The sequence below is a fragment of the Rousettus aegyptiacus genome, unplaced genomic scaffold (genome assembly GCF_014176215.1).
Source record: "Rousettus aegyptiacus isolate mRouAeg1 unplaced genomic scaffold, mRouAeg1.p scaffold_m13_p_4, whole genome shotgun sequence".
In the NCBI taxonomy this organism is placed as follows: domain Eukaryota; kingdom Metazoa; phylum Chordata; class Mammalia; order Chiroptera; family Pteropodidae; genus Rousettus; species Rousettus aegyptiacus.
Window position 1 is genome coordinate 147,783,587 of NW_023416307.1, and position 18,167 is coordinate 147,801,753.

At 34.7% G+C, this 18,167-nt stretch overlaps 1 protein-coding gene across 26 annotated transcripts in view; it reads right to left on the reverse strand.

Moving 5' to 3' along the window:
* Nucleotides 1-18,167, reverse strand: part of LRRFIP2 (LRR binding FLII interacting protein 2) — a 100,229-nt gene that overhangs the window by 43,358 nt on the left and 38,704 nt on the right. For 7 of the 26 annotated variants that reach the window (XM_016123949.2, XM_016123954.2, XM_016123951.2 and 4 more), the window contains 11 exons: nucleotides 14,211-14,267; nucleotides 14,073-14,117; nucleotides 11,349-11,417; nucleotides 8,984-9,025; nucleotides 7,500-7,550; nucleotides 5,816-5,890; nucleotides 4,391-4,441; nucleotides 4,261-4,305; nucleotides 3,349-3,396; nucleotides 2,852-2,908; nucleotides 600-668 (listed from right to left, as the gene is read on the reverse strand). The exons of 6 other annotated variants lie outside the window; for them this stretch is intronic. In XM_016123949.2, coding sequence (XP_015979435.1) covers nucleotides 600-668; nucleotides 2,852-2,908; nucleotides 3,349-3,396; nucleotides 4,261-4,305; nucleotides 4,391-4,441; nucleotides 5,816-5,890; nucleotides 7,500-7,550; nucleotides 8,984-9,025; nucleotides 11,349-11,417; nucleotides 14,073-14,117; nucleotides 14,211-14,267 — 609 coding nt within the window. The remainder of the gene's footprint in view (nucleotides 1-599; nucleotides 669-2,851; nucleotides 2,909-3,348; nucleotides 3,397-4,260; nucleotides 4,306-4,390; nucleotides 4,442-5,815; nucleotides 5,891-7,499; nucleotides 7,551-8,983; nucleotides 9,026-11,348; nucleotides 11,418-14,072; nucleotides 14,118-14,210; nucleotides 14,268-18,167) is intronic. 13 more of the 26 variants (XM_036219920.1, XM_036219911.1, XM_016123946.2 and 10 more) reach the window with 8 other exon arrangements.

Genomic DNA, 18,167 nt, shown 5'->3' on the forward strand with positions numbered 1-18,167 from the left:
GTAACATTTCCGGCTTCATCAAAAGAATAATCTGAAATTATATAATTTGTATTCTAATATAGCTATTTGTTGCCTCTACAATTATTACTCCAGTTGTATTCTAAGACCAGAATTTTTAAATTTTACCATCAGAAACTGTGAAAATATTCATGTCTTAAAAGATGTATGAGCAATGGTCAAACTTAAATACACGACAAAGAAAGCAACCAATAATGTGACTTATAACCCACAGTTATAAGTTTAACACAATGTGGGAGCCTTAATTTTGCTTGAAATTTTTTTGTTTTTGAATTGTGCACATAACTATATGTGGTAAAAGACCAATGAAAAATAAAAAGTGAAAATCTTTCCAAAACACAATGACTAGCACACAAGAGGTGTGAGGATGCAAGTTATTAACGAAAGCTTACACAGACAGACTACTGAGAATATATTTTCTCGAGAACACATTTTGAAGGCCAATTATCCCTATAAGTTAAAGGTGAGAAAAATACTCGTTTTGCCAAATGCAAATTTCGCTTTCCAGTAGATTTCAAATTATCACGCAGCGCGGGCATTTCGAAACGCATTTGATGTGTGTGCATGCAAACCACGCTCACCACACTCTCCCTTCGCCCGTGACTGGAACGACCAGAAGACGCAATGCTCGCAGTGTCGTCATCGATACACTACAGGTATCAAAGCAGATAATGAGAAAAAAAAAATGCAATTTCACTACAGGTCTTATGTGACTGTAAGCATATTAGGTAAGGTTTGGGAAACATGCAAATATACTACGGAAGTATTATAGTTGGCACCATCTGCTGCACATCATTAAATACAAAAGGTGTTTCGAGATATGATGAACTATCATTGAAAGTCAAAAGGTATTTCCAAAAAGCACAAAGAACAAAATGGTACTTTATCTTTTAAGTTAAATTAAAGAAAAAGGGGCAGGAGCATGAGTAAACCAACCAAAACCAGCTAGGGATTTCATGTTTAAACCTCTAGGCCCTTTGGGATCCCATTAGGGGTTAATAAATATATTTAACGTTTCCATTTGAGAGAGAAAATAAAAGGATATTTTAAAGTGAACTAATGTAAGTCAAAGACAAAATTTCCTACCAGCAAGGACACTGAAATGATGATTCTTATTTTCCTTTATTCATTCCTATGTAACTAGTGGAGATGTTTCTAACAACGCCCTACAGTTTTCTTCCTGTTTCACCAACAATAAAAGACTCATCTTCAGTACTTGTAGATTACTTCCATTCTGACATCACTAAGAAACCATTCTGGCATCACTAAGAGAATAACTCTGAACCTCACTTACAAATGAAATAGCATCTAGCCAGGAAACAGGGACAAGATTCTACACTTGACTAAAAACATATTGCAACAATTTTGTTTGCAAAGGCCATTATACTTGGGACATTAAAAATGCTACCAGGCTCAAGACCTGCCAAGTAGAATTTTCTTACTGAGTGGATTAAAAGTAAACCTGCTCCTAAGGTGAAAAAGCTGTTACCTCCTTAAACATCCCTGAGTAATTATTTGTTAACTATAAGAGTGGCATCCTTGAGAAGTGCCACTTGGAAATGGCAGGATGACTGAGCCAAACATATTTGTAAAAGAAAGCCCACACAGCTTACCTATTCCATGCCACAAAGTAACACATGTTGACTATTTATTAAGAAACTGTTTTAATAACTTCTCTAATTTTGACTTCATCAAGAATACCAAGGCAGCTCCTAAAGTCATAATTTCCTATTGGAATTATAAATTAGCAGTCTTTTTGGTGGGCAATATGGCAATATACATCATAATTTAAATGTATATACTCTTTGACCCCCCCCCCCCGCCATTTCATGATTAGCAATTCACCTTGAAGATCTACTCATATAATTACACAAAAATATACTTGCATAAGAATGTTCATTGTATGATTGTGTCTATAGTAGCAAAAATCTGATAATCTAAATGTCCATCATTAGGGGAGTGATCTTTGAAATATACAGCACATGCCCTAATGGAATAACTTATAGCCATTAAAAAGAAAGTGCAGACATAAACTACCTCCAAGAGGCATTCAGTGGAAAAAGTAAGGGGCATGGTTTACTTTTCAAAAATCTTTTAAATGTCAAAGAATGAAATAAATCCTTACGTATTAATACAAAAATATACTTTAAGAAAACAAGTGAGGAACAATATATATGAGTCCATATACATATTGTTCAAATAAAGGACATTCATATATGTATAAAATACCTGTGAAAAAATGTTCGAGTACAGACGCTTCACTCAAAAATGGACATGGGGGAAACAGGAGACTTTTACTTTGGACGTTCCTTAAACTAATATTACTTTTATAAACTAAATATAATTTAATACTCCAGAAAGATTATGTGATTAGAATTGTCCCCGTTTTGTCTTTTATGTAAAAAATTTTTTAAAAGTTGACTGGTTTTATTCTTCTTCCACTCCACTGGGAAGAGCTGGCAAGGAAGAGAAATGGCTCACCGCAGGACACAGAGATGGCACTGAGAAACACAAGGTGGCCAACTCATACACTGAATCGTGACCACTGAAGAGACAAGAAGTTCCACACAAATGACAATTAAATATAAACTTTTAAAAAATTCTAATGATATCGGTTCCAGACTCATTTAAGAAATTACATGCTAATTTATATTCATACAGAAATCACTAATTAGGACACATTAGTACTTTGAGTTTGTGTACTTGAAGAAAATGATAATCCATGCACAAGAGAGTGAAACACACTACATTCTCAATATTCAAAACTGTGAGTCCAGATTAATGAAACAACCAAAAGTTTCCATGAAGCATGCGAAGAGACTAGACTGCTCACCACAGGACTGCTTCGGGCTGAACTTGTCCTTGATGAGTAATAACTATATTCAGATGGCTATAAAGTTTCCAAGAAAAAAATGTTTTACAATAATGATCAGCTCTTTGTCCTGCTGGGAATACATTAGTGACCTTGGATCTAACATGCACTTGGCTCCCAGGGTGAAGGTAACTGTGACTCTCTAGCCTAGAATTCAACCTCATTCCCAGCCTCAAGCTTATGGCAGGAGGAAGAGCAGATGAAGCAGATGCCCTGAGAAGGACTACTCTCTTCCTGAACAAGAAAAGAGGTTCCTCTATTTACACTCCCTCATACTTTAAGCCATGAGTCCCAGTGTGCATTTTCTCACAGTTTGGGTGAGAGTCACAATTGGCTACCTGATGGATCACAGCTTGTAGAGTATGACAGGTCAAATGAAATGACTTTTTCAAATTTCTTAGTGACCTGTGCCCACCTTCACATCACCCCCCTCACCATCTCCCCCTGGGTAGACTTACAGTTCGAGAACCATAAGGGTTATATAATCCACCATCATACAATGATACCTAAAGAACAAAGGAAATACTATTTATCTATTCAGCATAAAGTAATTTTGAGAATGTCATAACTTCTTTGCAATATTCAGTTCCAAAAAAGTTTTGACAGGTGGTATAAGTGAACGGCCTCCCAAGGCGAAGACTCTAAAGGTGATAACGCTCATTTATATAAATAAGATCGTACAACCGTCTCATTAAAACTTCAAACTCACACTTAATTTAAAAAGCACATTAGTTACAGTAGTTCCTTTAATTATCATGTTATCAAGCTAGGAGAATTAACATTTATGAATTTATTATCTCAAAAGAGGAAAGAGGGCAGGAAAGGTAAGTGAAATAGAAAGCGTTTTGCCCACTGTCACAATAGAATTAAGTTACAAAGCCTCGGGTTCCCAGTCTACTTGAACAGACCACAACACAACAAACAACAGCTTGAAAGCAACCAACTTATAACTTGCACATTACAAAGAGCTATTGTTCTGCTTTCTAGTCAGCTTGCTTTACTACGGCTTAGTATTAATGTGACCGAGGCCATGGCTGTCCCAAAGAAAAATGACATCCCAACCACAGACAAGCCATCCCACAAGAGTATGCAAGCATAGTGGGACCCATGCGAATCTGTCTCCTCTATAGGAAACCAATTCTAAGCAAGGGCCTACCAACAGCCAGCAGCACCTACTGCCGTGAAGAGAATGTGCTCATTTTTACTCCCCTAAAGTTTCGTATTTTAAGCAAAAGCCACACACTCTGCAGTACACATAGTATTAAAGCCATGTGTTCTTGACGATTTTGGAGGAAAGTTGTCAAGCCAGAGTCAGCACCACGACAGTGGCCCCACCAGGAGTACACACGCTGGAGGAGGAAATTACAAACCAGACTGGTGCTTCTCAGCAGACCAGAATTTGCAGTAGGTAAGGCCTATGAAAAAAGCACATGATTTAACCCAAAGGAAGGCACCCAACCGGTAGCTTTGAAGGCAGCATATTTCTCAGAAAGTACTAACCCTGTTACTCTTAGATGTTGCTAGAGGGTCACTGTAGAGGGAAGAAGACTGCTAAGAAAGAAAAACAAAACAATGAAATGAGAGAGAGAGAAAGAGAGAGAGAGAGAGAGAGAGAGAAAGAGAGAGAGAGAGAGAGAGAGAGAGAGAGAGAATGAATATGAATTGATTTCATCATCATGAGGTCAGAAGACTTATGTTTATTTTATACCCAAAATTCATTAGCAATTCCTGAGTGTTTAAGGTACTTAAGTAACACATAAAGTGAGAAAAACTTAATCATTAGACATCTTTTTAAATATCAATTTTAAGGGATAAGAAAGAAAAACACTTGGAATAGTTTTCTATACATGTATTTATGTTTTATTGGTCTTTGGACATTAATGTTAGGAGATGGGACAGCAACCTAAGAAAACACTCAGGAAAAGAGGGTCGTGGCACAGGGAGTGTGGCCAACTGTGGCCACATCCCGGTCACCACCAGCTATTATAACATTTTCAATGATCTCACGTCAAACTCCAAATGGCTTTAGCCTGATTATTGGGGAACCAAGGAAGTAAGCACTAAGTTATCACTGTAAACACTCTTTTCCCTGTGTCTGGAAAAGATTATAACAACCTGTATTTCCAAACAAGTATGGACAAAGTGCCTTGTTTAATCAGATAGAACGTACTGGTCACAATGAATCCATCCATGCATTACCAAGGCACACCATTTTTAAGAAAGGAATTAAATCTTTTTTTCCTGACATCATTTGATGACATACTTTTAAATTCCTTTTTACCAGGCTTAATCGGACACAGAAAATAATAAGAGTACCTAATTGTGTGTGTAGGTTTTGACAGCCGAATTGTTTTAAGTGTACTGCATGCTATATTTAATGCATTTTAAATGTATGATGTGCCAGATGCCTTGAAAAAAACAAAGGTTTTAACATTGTGCAAATAATTACATTCTTCTCATTCCACTTATAGTTTAAATTTTCACATGTAAGCTTTTATTAAAAGGGCATCCACATAATGTGTACTGATGCCTACAATTATTCTGAAATGCACCCCCCAAAAAAGATGGATTGATGGATGCATAGGACAGATAGATAATTATATAATAAATGAAACACAGCAAAATGTTAATTGTAGAATCTAAGTAATAGGTGCTGGGTGGTTACTATGCAATTCTTTGAATTTTTTTTGCAAGTTAAAATTTTTTGTCGGGAAAAAATTTTTTAATGGTACTCACAAATACGGTAATTCAATAGTTCCTGCTGTTTAAATTTACTCACACGGAATATATGAATTCAGTTACCACAAACTAGTATAGTCTAACCAGCCATTCACAGATTAGTTCTAACTATTCAAAATGCAAAATAGGAGATTAGAAATGTGTTAAAGTTGGGTAAAACAGGAAGCCAAAAAACTCCAGACAAACCCGAGTGTAGTAGGCAGAGGTGGGTTTGCTATGTCTAAGACTGCTATAGCTTCTCTGGTCAAAGTAGAGGCCACTCTGCAAGAAGCAAAATCAAACACATTTTTCTTAGGGTAAAAGTGGTTAACCTTACAGCACATGAAGGCAAAATCTGAACACACAAAAGCAAGATCTGAGATTGCCAAACCCTTTTCCCCACAAACAATGACTTTAGAGCATTAAGTAGTATTGAATAAAAGTCAAAATAATAATTTCGACCTCTCAAAAAAAGATTAATATTTAAGGTTAACTGTTTTCAAACAAATTACTTTTTTTCTTTAACTCTAAACACAAGAATATAAACCTCAGGTAAAATGGAATAAAAATAAGCGATTTATTCTCATGTTATACATAGGCATGTCCTTGAAAAATCCAGGAAAACTTAATAATTGCTACTTTTATAATCCATTTGGCAATGTCACAGATATTATTAAACAGTCATTTTTTCCAAACTTCTACTAGTTCTGTTATTTGTCAAAATAAACTGATCAAATTAAATTACCAAAGAGAGAGAAAAGAGAGAACACACCAAATATGGTCTGGTCTGAAACATCAATGGTGGTTTATGTTCAATAACTGTACAAACTAGTAATTCTATATATTGTGGGGGGTTTTGGGGGAGTGAGAGTGGGGAATTCCCTTCCTAACTTCTACAGCTATCATTTTTAACTCAAAGTTAACGAAATTCAGGCAATTCCTGACTGAAAGCCTCCTGCACTGTTGACACTGCACATCAGGGACATCCTCACTCCTACCCAACCCCTGCCTCTCCTGGCCCTGCCTTCCTTCATACACCACACCCTCCATGAGGCACCATGAGTCATCTCTCCCCAGAGTCCCCAATACTTGACCCTCCAAGGCTTCTTATGAAAGTCCTCTCCATTATATTCTCTCCTCTCACCTCCTTTCTACAAGCCAAAGTCTCTTGACCCTCTCTCCACCTCAGCAGTGGCCCTACAGCAGGAACCCTGAATTAGCAAGGAGTTTGAAACTGTACATCCTTTGCCAGTAAGGTGGCAGCCTAACAGGGAAGAGGTGTCCCCAGCATCTCAAATGGGCATTCTGGGCAAATTTGTTTTCCCCATAGAAATGTTGTTAGGAAGGTAGCTCGAATAGAGAGCACTATTAGTGCTGCAGTTTAATCACATTAAAAGTTAAAGAGTCTTCTGCAAGACAGCATGGGAACGCTGTCACTGAATACCTTAATGTATCTACCAGATAATTATTCCAAGTTCTCAAAATCTGACCTACTAACAAACTTTTAGGATGAAACCTATTTGTGAGTTTAATACTGCCTATAATACCACAATTTAATCTATTTTAATTTCTAAAGGATAAGAATGTCTCACTTAACCTATTCTTGAAGTATATTCTAAAGGACAGTTCATATATGAATATACATTGTTAATGAACTTCTTGTGATACTGTCCAACCTCTAGCCCTCAAGATTAGTGTATATTAACTTAATATTAAAATTTATAAATGAAAACAAAAAGTATTTTTAAATAAGGTTCTGGCAAATCATGTTCAATTTCAATAATGCCTTAGGAGCATGGCAAAGCAGTCATAATTCTTAAGTTCTCTAAAAGTGATCAGTGAATTTTACAGCAGCACAAGATAGTGTGATACGAGACACAACAGAACTAACCAGCAGGTCTTTATGAGAACCAGATCTCTTCTTCATTCCATAAGAATGATTCTGGAAGTAAATATTTGAAGTTAAATATATGAAGAATAATAATTATATAGTGAGGGTTTAAAACCAATTTAACAAAACTATACACAGAAAGGTCCATATGAGTTACAGAGTAGTCTACATGCAATTTAATTTCCAGCTGTTAGTAAATGATTCACTGTACTTGACTGGCTAAGATATAACACCTCTTTACACATCTGCACTTCCTCTTACCTACCCCTGAGCCATCCAGCTCAGTGTCTAGCCAGCTAAAAAACAATTAAGACACAGCCAGGCAGAACATTTGTGGAAACCTTCACACCTCATTTGAGTTGATCTTTTTTATAAAGGTATGTGGCGGCAAAGAAGTCCACCTTCTTCTATAGTCTTCCCTACCTAAAGGCCATAAAACAATCCTTTGGATCAATAAAAACAAGGTTGGGATAACAAAGAACATGATATTGCACTGGCGCAGACAGTACTCTCATGGCATGTGCTGCTCAGGAGGAAAAAAGCAAAGATGGTATGGCCGTCCCGCACAGCAGCAGCATCATTAGACAACAACCTTACACATGAGCCCTTTGAAGATAGCACTGTCTTGATACATAACTGCTTCTAGGAGTACAGAGCCAAGTGTGTATGCCAGGACAAAGAACAGCACTACTACTAAACAGGCCAATTGGCAGACAAGAAATCCAATCTAGGTAGGCTCTGCTTGCCTGAAATAAGGACGTGCAGCTAGAAGCGTCCTACCCATGAACGGTCTGCTCTAGGCGGTCTACGACATATGCGCAGCTGGAACCCAGATCAATGACTACAGACTCATTTTTCTTTCATGGGCTATCCATATCTTTCCTTTTGTACATTGTCTGAGCATTTTCAGAGATGTTTATACAGCCTAGAAACTCAGGCAATCTATTGACATAATATTAAAACATGCTATAGCTTAACTTCCTTGGCTAAAATGACATACCATAAAAAACAAATCAAACCAAGCAAAAACGAGTGGACATAACTGATGTTTCAGGTGTCAACTGTCACTGCTGGAAGTTTTCTGTTTAGCAAAGTCACACCTGGTAGCTTGTGACACCTAGCATGAAATACACTGGGCCTGTGCTGCTATTGTTCAGTGTGTACCAAAACCCTGCTAGAAACATGGCTTCCAGGGATGACGAGTAGGTGTCAGATGGGTGGTTCATCATTCTAAGAAATGATATTGCTACCAATCCTAGTCCTGAATAGGAAGGCAAATAATTTTTATCTGATCCTAAAATTCTAAAGGAAAGTATTCAAATGTTAATCATGCCACAACTGCAAAACAACAGTTTTTGCTTTGTTAGTCATGTTTTCCCCAAACATCATGATAAACCTGTGAAAGTTAGTCACACTCTATGATTAGCATCATCAGGTGTTTATAAACTAAAACTACATTTAACACAAAGTCATGCACTACATACTAATGATGAAAGTCTCGACGATCTATCCTTGAGAGGATCATACTGGATTTCAGAAAAAGATGAAAGTTGGTTGTATTTCCAAAATCAGAAATATAAAGAGGGAAAAAAGTAACATTTGCAAAGTTATTAAAAATCCAGCACTACTTAAAAAGCCCAAAACTATTAAACACAAAGGGTATTACAGTCAATTAAACAATATTCTTCCCCCCTACTCTTTCCTAGTATAAGTTATTGCTAAACTCTAATGTAAAACTACACATTCTCTTTCAAATACAGAATTCGTAATCGATAATGGTAAGATGATTCAATCTCAGTACACTAGCAAAAAACACCTTAAAAGACGGCTCAAAATAAAGGAAATAAGCATTTTGAAGTCAAAAGATGTTTTACTTTTTAGTGTTGTGACTGTTATCATCATTTCCCATCATTTGAACAAGGTAAAAGCAAGGCACAGACAGGCAATGAGGCGAAAGCACATAACTAATCGAGCTTACAAGAAACAACTACAGCATCGAAATGGGAGGAATTTCCTTGCATCTGCTTTAGACACACCCCTGAAAAAATGCCCTCCCCAAGAACAGTCCCTATTAAAATTGCTGAACAAAACCAGAAAGTTGCTCCAAGCATAGTGTGGAATGCACAGTATATGTAAGTGTGGCATTAAATATAAATCAAAGAAAAACATATAAAATTTATGATAAAACCAGAAAGCCACATTTCAGGTAGAGTCTTTAAGAAAATAAGATAATACATGGACCACCACATTTCAAACCCAAAAACTGAATTAGATTGGTGATTTCCTAATTGTTTTTAAAGCATTCTAGCTTATATTTTTTTAAGCAATCTTACCTGGAGAAGCAATGTATACAAAAAAACAAAAATAATAAAAATGAATAAGTTCCTCAGGTAGTTTTGCAACTCTTATATCCAGTTAGGATATTAGGAAACCCTAATCAAAACCTGATCTAGAGTAACGTTTTACTAAATGCAGGTTGTTAACTCATGAGTAATTCATGAAATCGGTTTACGTTCTGACAGAATTCTTTAAAAAAAAATTAAATAGAAGAAAAATATCAGAGTATATCATACACAGTAAGAGTAAATATTATTTCATGAAACTTTGCTTCATATTGTATGTATTGAAACAAAGACACATATCTGCTGGTGTATACTGGATCACGGTAAAAAAATGCATTTCTTATTGTGGAGGCTATAATTTTAAAAAGCTTAAAATATACTACAAAACCAAATTATACAATCTAGTTCTAATAAAACATTAAAATAAAAGTTCAAACAGAACAAAGGCCCTCCCTTCATGCCTAATGAGATGGTCATTTATAAAAGATACTGCAAAAACCCCCAGAAATATATTTCAATAATATAAGGCTAAGTACTACAATTACACCACTGGTATAAATTCAGTGAAAGTGATATTGTAATAAATCCAAAAAATATTAGAGCAAAATATCTGCATTTGCATTCTTTTCTTATATTATCCTGAAATTAACAGAAAAGGCAAGCAAAAAAGTTACTATGTGTGTAAAAAGATAAATCTTGTTTATACAAAATTTTCTAAAGTGCCTAAAGGTATGCACTTGGTAAATGATGAGCAATGGTAAATGTCACTGGAGTGACATTTCCCTGAAAATAAAGTTCCTTCTCTGAAGAAATTTTATTTACTTCTTTTATCAGTTAACAAATTATCTTTTTTATTTTAAAAAACACCACAGCCAAAACATGTTATTACTCAAACCAAATCTTCTAGCATTAAACTACTCCATCCTCTGAACCAGATAAGTTCATTGAAAAGAATAGTCATGTCTTATTTCATTTCATCCTCTTTGTAGCACCAAGGGCATTTTACAAAGGCACAGGACTTAAGAAACTGAACTGAAACTAACATACGTCTATTTTCCCTTTCCAAAATATAATACAGAGTTAAGCTGGTTTTAAAAGACTGCTGAATCTACCTAGTAGGAAAATCCATAACTTGGACACCCCAATCGTTACGAGAACCACTGGGTAAACAAAAAGAACTAACACCCCCCCCCAAGTGACAGCTGTACTTATGTTGTTTAAAAACAAAATAATTCATCAAAGGAGGGAGAATTGAAAATATGAGGGCTCTAGCTAAAACATTTCCAAATTTGCTATTATAATCTATCAAAATGAAAAATTTTTAACTCTCAGAGAAACTTGCCCGAAGGTTTTCATTTGGAAATAAAATCAAAAGTATAGCAAACAAGTTGTAAAAATAAAGTTCAGGATGTATCAATTTCTAATAGAATGTAACAAGCCCCCAGAATTCTGAGAGTCAGCAATGAATGCATAACACTAACACTGCACATTTTTCAGGACTACACACCATGATGTCTTTCCTTTTGAGTGTACTGGCTCTGCTCCAATGTGTCCCAGTTATATCCTTCGATGGGCTCTTCAACAGAATTAAACAGTGTAGCAGTAAATGACAAAAAATAAATTCGAAGCATATTAAAATTGAATTCATTAAAATTATACAAAGGCCATTGACATACAAACAGGAACTAATATATACAACAAAAAATCTCCATCAGTGAGAAATAGCAATGTATCCCTATTGTTCTGATTCGAGAGCGCCTCATTTTCTAATTTTAGATAGCTATCTTATAGTTTTCTTGTATTTCAGTATATAAAGCAGTGACCAAGTATTTGTAAGATGTGTGTGGAGGTGGGGGGAGGTTTAAGACATACTGTTTTTTCAAAGCAACAGATTGTTTCAATTCTAAACTCGGAGTTTTGAGTTAATCCTCCTTCCCCAAAACTTATCGCTCACAGTTTTAAACCATCTTTGTTCTTTTAATTTTAATATAGAATGTCTATAGCATTGACACCATTTCCAGCCCAAACAGCTCTGGCAGGCCACCTTTCAAGAAGGTAGTATCTGAAAGTTAACTGCACAAAAGGAAAGATCAAAGTCCTAAGAATGCAGTATAAACTATAAATACATCTGCTTCACTTCCAGGTACTTCTAATGTTCATACATCAAATACAAGGTCCCAAAGTGGTAGACTTTTAAATACATGGCTCATAAGTAAAAATAATACTTTAAAAGATAACTGGCAGAGAAATACCAAAACCCGAAAATTATACAGCAAACCCCAATAAAATCTAGGTCAGTGTTTTAGGTCACCACATTTATTTTTACAGAGAACAAATGTTGTCTACATACTCAGCTTAATGTAAATGGTAAAGGAATTTTAAAAGGCAAACAATCTGATGAAAACTTAGAACCCCCAATATTATCTAGTTAAAAGAAAAGAACTAATCTTGATTATATTTCTTTTAAACAATGTTATTTCCAGGAAAGTCTAAATATTTAAAATGTGCTGGATATAAACCTACACACAGTAAAGTACTAGACTCTCCTCTAGGGTATAAAATTTTATTAATACTTTAATTCTCACACTGATTTTTTTAAATATTGGGAGCTTTACTTTTTTTCCCATAGCAACACATTTTGATAATTACCATAATGAAATAAAATACTGTGAGAGTTCTGGTTAGATCTTAAATGTATTTAATGATATAATTTCCATAAAAAGAAAACCAACTCATTATTCTATATTATGAGTTGATTTTCTTTTTACAAAAATTATATCATTCTATGTGTAACAATTCCTAATTAGCTTACGAATTTCTTTTTTGTGTGTCTGTAGATTTGTTTTGAAGACTCTTGAATTAGGTTGAACTTCCACGGTTTTACCATTAGGTTATAAACTAATATACAATAACCAAGCTTCTCTGAAGCGACATACAAATTACAAATAACCAGCTTAATAATAACTGTGTGAAACTTCATACTGTGAACATTATAGAAAGCAAAAAAAAAAAAAAAAAAAAAACCATACATTTTTAAAAGGTGTGGAGAGGGAATTATTTTCAAACCCTTAAGACACTCAGCTTCTAAGCTTTTATTGACTAATTCCCTTTATGATTCTTTTCAAAGCATTTAAGAAAAAAAAAGTATACACACACACACACACACACACATCTAGGGAGAAGCATGACAAATTTATTGTCCTGAAGTTTTTCTCCAGGAAAATTCCGAAGCTGCCGATCAGATTTCTGCAAAGGCTTCTTAGTATTCTTACAAATCTAAACTTTTGTAATTAACCAAAATACTTATGATTCAAACACTAGTTTACTAACTTACTCTAGAAAGATAGTAATTATATTTATTTTAAATAATGTAATTAGTGAACTTTCAGATTTATTTCCAATAAGAAGTATAACCAGAGTAAATAACTATTTAAGAATACAAACACATTAATAACTAACATACCAGAACATTTATTTTCATTACAGTATATTTTTATACATTATACAAGATGGGAAGAAAACTAGAGTTGGGGGAAAATTAACAAATATAGAACTTAACATAAAAGATTACTTAACCGATGAAAAAAGCTGGATATATATAATATTATCAATGTGAAAATTGAAAGTATTGCTTTAAAGTTGAAAGCACAATTCTTTAAGAAGAGAGAGGTCAGTGTCTTGGCACAATATGCAAGCCTTCCATAAGTGACTTCTCATTTATCTTGATTTACAACATTGTATGCTAAAAACCTGAGGCACGCTGCAAAATGTTAATCAAAATGTTGAAGAATGATAATTTCTATAAGTATGAGAAGGCAATTTTTCAAATCAGTAGCTCAATTTTCCATGCAATAAAACTCTAATTAATCATTCAAAAAATTTCCCACTTAATCGTTATTTTTAAAAACATGAAAATAGGAAAAATCTGAAAGTTAGACCCATGCAGATGTTATTCTATAAAATAAATCTTATTATTTTGTGACTGTTTTCTAAAATCAAAGGTCATTTTATAGAAAAAGAGTACATATGATAATAGATGAAAATATTCATGATTTTAAAATTGATATACTTATAGCAGTAATTTGAGAGAAAGCATCACTTTCCAATGGAAAGACTTTGCCAATATTTTCTATTTTAAAAAAAGGTAAAGGAATATATGAACATTCTCAGATTGCTTAGGAAATGGTGTAGTAGCTTTGCTACTGTGGTGTAAACAACTTAAAGTACCAACCCTGTGACTGCCAAGACTTCGAATGGACAATGCCTCCTCAACTCCCTGATAAAAATAAAAACAAAAGTTTATGAATGACTGGCTATGTTAAGTTAACGAGGAAAAGTACTAGAGGCAAATTTACAAGATATTACAAACCGGATAAGGACGATGATGACTGGACCGGTGGGAATACCTGGCCCTTTCTGAATCTTCCTGGGAAAGGAGAAAGCACACAGAGAGTTAATCACTGAACAAAGGATTATCTACCAGAACAACTGAGCCAAGCACAGTCAGTTAGTTAAGAGCACAGCTGTGCCTTCCTTAGAGCAAGCAGGTGTGGACCGCTCAGTTTCAAAAGCTAAGTTTGGGGCAGCCACATGCTTCAGTTGGAAAGAAAGTGGAAATAATCTTGGTAATGTTTTTTTTTATTTCAACAAGTGTACATATGTCTGATCACTTGTAGAATGTAATCTACACATGACGAAGAGAGTTCAACATATCAAGATAAAAATAAGCAAGCATACTTAACAAAGAGAAATTGAGTTCAGCATTCAAAGTAGAGTTTTATCCATATTTTTCAATGTGAATGTGAAGTTTAGGCAAGGAAAGAAGAAATGTTTATGTTATTAGAGATATATTAAGGAGACAGTTTGTAGCTTTAGAAAGATTTGAGTTATAATTTTCTGCTCACTGAAAAAAACTTCTTTCACCATTTTAACTGGAAAAGAACAACTAAATGACCCTGAATACTGTTAATATGAAAAACTACTAAAAATCAGAAGAAACTGATTAGAGCTTGTAAAGTTATTTCAAAACTTACGCCTTATGAAGAGAGCAAAGAAAAGTGACTACAACCTAGAAGTTGACAAATGAAATGTAATTCTAAATTTTTCCACATTTATCTATTAACAATGGAGCATTAAGTCCCAGGTTATGTGAAACCAAACGCCTAGTCCCTAGAACCTAATCAACTGAAAGAGTAAGAAATTTCTGCTCTTTAGAATTCAAGGCCCAAAGTGTTAAAGTAAATTGCACTAAGACTCTAACACAATTGGTCCAACTGGGGTCATGACTGATGACAGTGATGAATCAATCCCTATAGCATCAGCATTACACAGGTAGAATAGATGTGATTGTACCTGTTGATTCATTGCAAATACATAAATAGTAATTCAACTGAAACACCACATTTAATGTCTTATTTCGTCATGATCTTTAAAGATAATTCCAAAAAATTCATTTGTATCTGCTGTGTACATTGATACATTTGATCAAATCTCTTCAGAAGTCTACTTATAAGTATTACTATGATTCAATGAGTCAATGTCCAATAGAGTGTTCTGATCATTAAGAATTCATTTACATTTTTGTTATATAATAGACACATGTAATATGCAAGAAGCCAAGCAAATTTCTTTCCTTTGACTATCAGGTGATACCACAAAAGTTCTGGAAACGTATGCATTAGCCCAGAAGGATAGGTACAGGTCATTAAGGGGTAACCACTTCTAGGCTAGTAAGCTTGATTAAAGAGTCTTGTGCTACAAAGGCAGGTTAATTCTACATGCTCCCTCCCAGTATTATTTGGCGTATTGGAGTGATATACATGATTTAATGTTAAATCTTCCTTTTATTCTGTCCTTTCTTTTCACTCTATCTACCACACAAAGGCACTTTTTAAAAACCTACCTCTAAAAACCACATCCCATTATAGATGCAGCAAAGACTAATTCATATTTATTTTTAATTATGCCTATTGTAAAAATTATAAATAAAATACCTTAAGTGTTAATAGATCTCTATGTTTAAACAGCTCTTTTAAGCCCCATTTGAAAAAATAGGGCTAAAAAGATCTCAGAGGACTACTGAATAGAATGTAAACCCCATACAGATCAGTTAATTTGAAATGAGAGGATACAATTTATTTCACAGTCATAATCTATACCTTAAACCAGCACTGTCCAACAGAATTTTCTGTAACAATGGAAATGTTCCATGTTTGTACTGTCTAAGAGCGTAGCCATTAACCACATGTGGCTATTGAGCACTTGAAATGCTAGAAGTACAACTGAGGAACTAAATTTTTAATTTTAATCAATTTCATTGTAAATCTAATTACCCACATATGGTTAGCGGGCTATGGTACAAACAGCAAGGCAAGCTCAAAGCAAATTCTTATTATACCAAAAAGACTCAAAACACATGTATTAACTAAAAGTCTGACACACAGCACCACCACTTGTATAAAAAGGCAGGCATGTAGGTAGTTTTTAATTACTCCCCCTACCTTGAATACTTTTGCATAGTGGTACATATGAAGGAAATAGAAGGAAACCTTGTATAAAAGAAAAAACCCTAGCACCAACCATAGAATTATTTTTAGAGCTAGAAGGGTCCTCAGATATCCTCTAGTGATCCCTTCATTGTACAGTAAAAGAAACTGCAGCACAAAAAGATTAAGAATCTACAAAGTCATAAAGCTGGGACCAGCATTCATATCTTTTGACTCACTAGTCGACTGAACCATAAAGATTCCCTCCTATAGCAGTTAAATCTACACTGATTACATTGAAAGAACATAAAGAAAATGGCAAGGTATTCTGGTTTTTACACAGAGATTTCTCTTTATGTAGAAGAATAAAGAGCTTCATTTCTCAAGTATTACTAGAATAGTATTTAAATTGCCAACTGGCTTTCCTTAAATTAATAACACCAGGAGCACATAGGAAAAAATGCAACAAACTGTGTTTTTAGGTGCCAATCACAAGGCAGAGCATCCCTCTTCCACAGTCAGGAAAAAATAACCTATTTGTTGTCCTGGGAGTCCTTATATTAGTATAAAAGATCAAAGGCTGAACAAGCAGAACAATGCCTTTAAAGATAGATGTATATTTGTTAAGGCTTTTTGGAAAATTATGTTTGATACAGTTAAATTAATGGAAATGAAAGCTACTGTTTTCAAAAGTTCACTTGAAATGAGAAAAAAGTGATTTTATTTTTCAAAAACCCACAGTCCTATGAATAAATCTGGTCATCTTTTCTGTCAGCAAAGAATATTTAAGTCAAAGCTGGAACCATTCCCCCAGATTCAAACTAGGAAACTTCAAAAACTGCACGTACTCTTTCAGGTCACCAACAGCTACAGATTAAGATATCCAGTTTAAAAACAGAATCACCAGCTAGACTGTTTATTTGAAGGCCCAGAAAGACTTAGGCCCTTTTCTTACTGGTCCTTTTGCCTTCCAATCCATTAGCGGATGTGGTATTCTCTCACACCTTCAAATTCTGGTTCTGCCAAACACTATTGTTTGTATATGCATTATTTATTTTATTATAGATTTATTAGTAATTTATATTTTATATTGTGACTATCACATGCCAACTTCTACTACAGGCTCATAGAAAGCAGCCACAAGAATAAGATCAAAGTGAGATGAAATAATCAGTTTGAAAGAAGTAAAAAGTGAGTGTCAAGGGGTTATAAATGATCATTATTCCCACCTGAAACTAAACCCTTCCTTCTCTGCATGTCCAAGTCCTAGCCATTAGTCGAGACTTGGGTTAGTCACCATCTGCATTTTAAGCCTCTACTCCAAATTGCTCCCCTTTGCCCATAAAAATCTAGCAGACTCACTGCCTGACCTGCACACATGTCAGAAATAAAAGTATGTTTATCTTCATGGCCTTTGAACATAGGAATCAAATATTATATTTTAATATAGGCTTTTCTTCTTATTTAATGTTTTGGTCTGTCTTAAGATATTAAAATCTTAGGGAATTTAATTTTAAAACTATGATACATAATTAAAAGAAATTTAATATTTCTATGGAAAATTTACAAGCAAAAGTGATTTCTTTTATTCACACACAAGTGTTTTTTTTTTTTTTAATTGCTGTAAAAAGGTTTATTGTTTTAATTTGGTCCAAGGCATGGGAGAGAGCTCCAAGATGCTGAGAAGGCTGCCTATTGGTTGCAGGGAGAGGCTCAGGCACAAGGCCAACACCAGGGGGATGCAGAGGGGCCCTTCAAAAGCCTCTGGGCTCCAAAGGCTCTTAGTCATACTTGAGGGTGAGCCTTTCAAAGAGATACTCGCCCAGCCGAGCCTGGGGGCC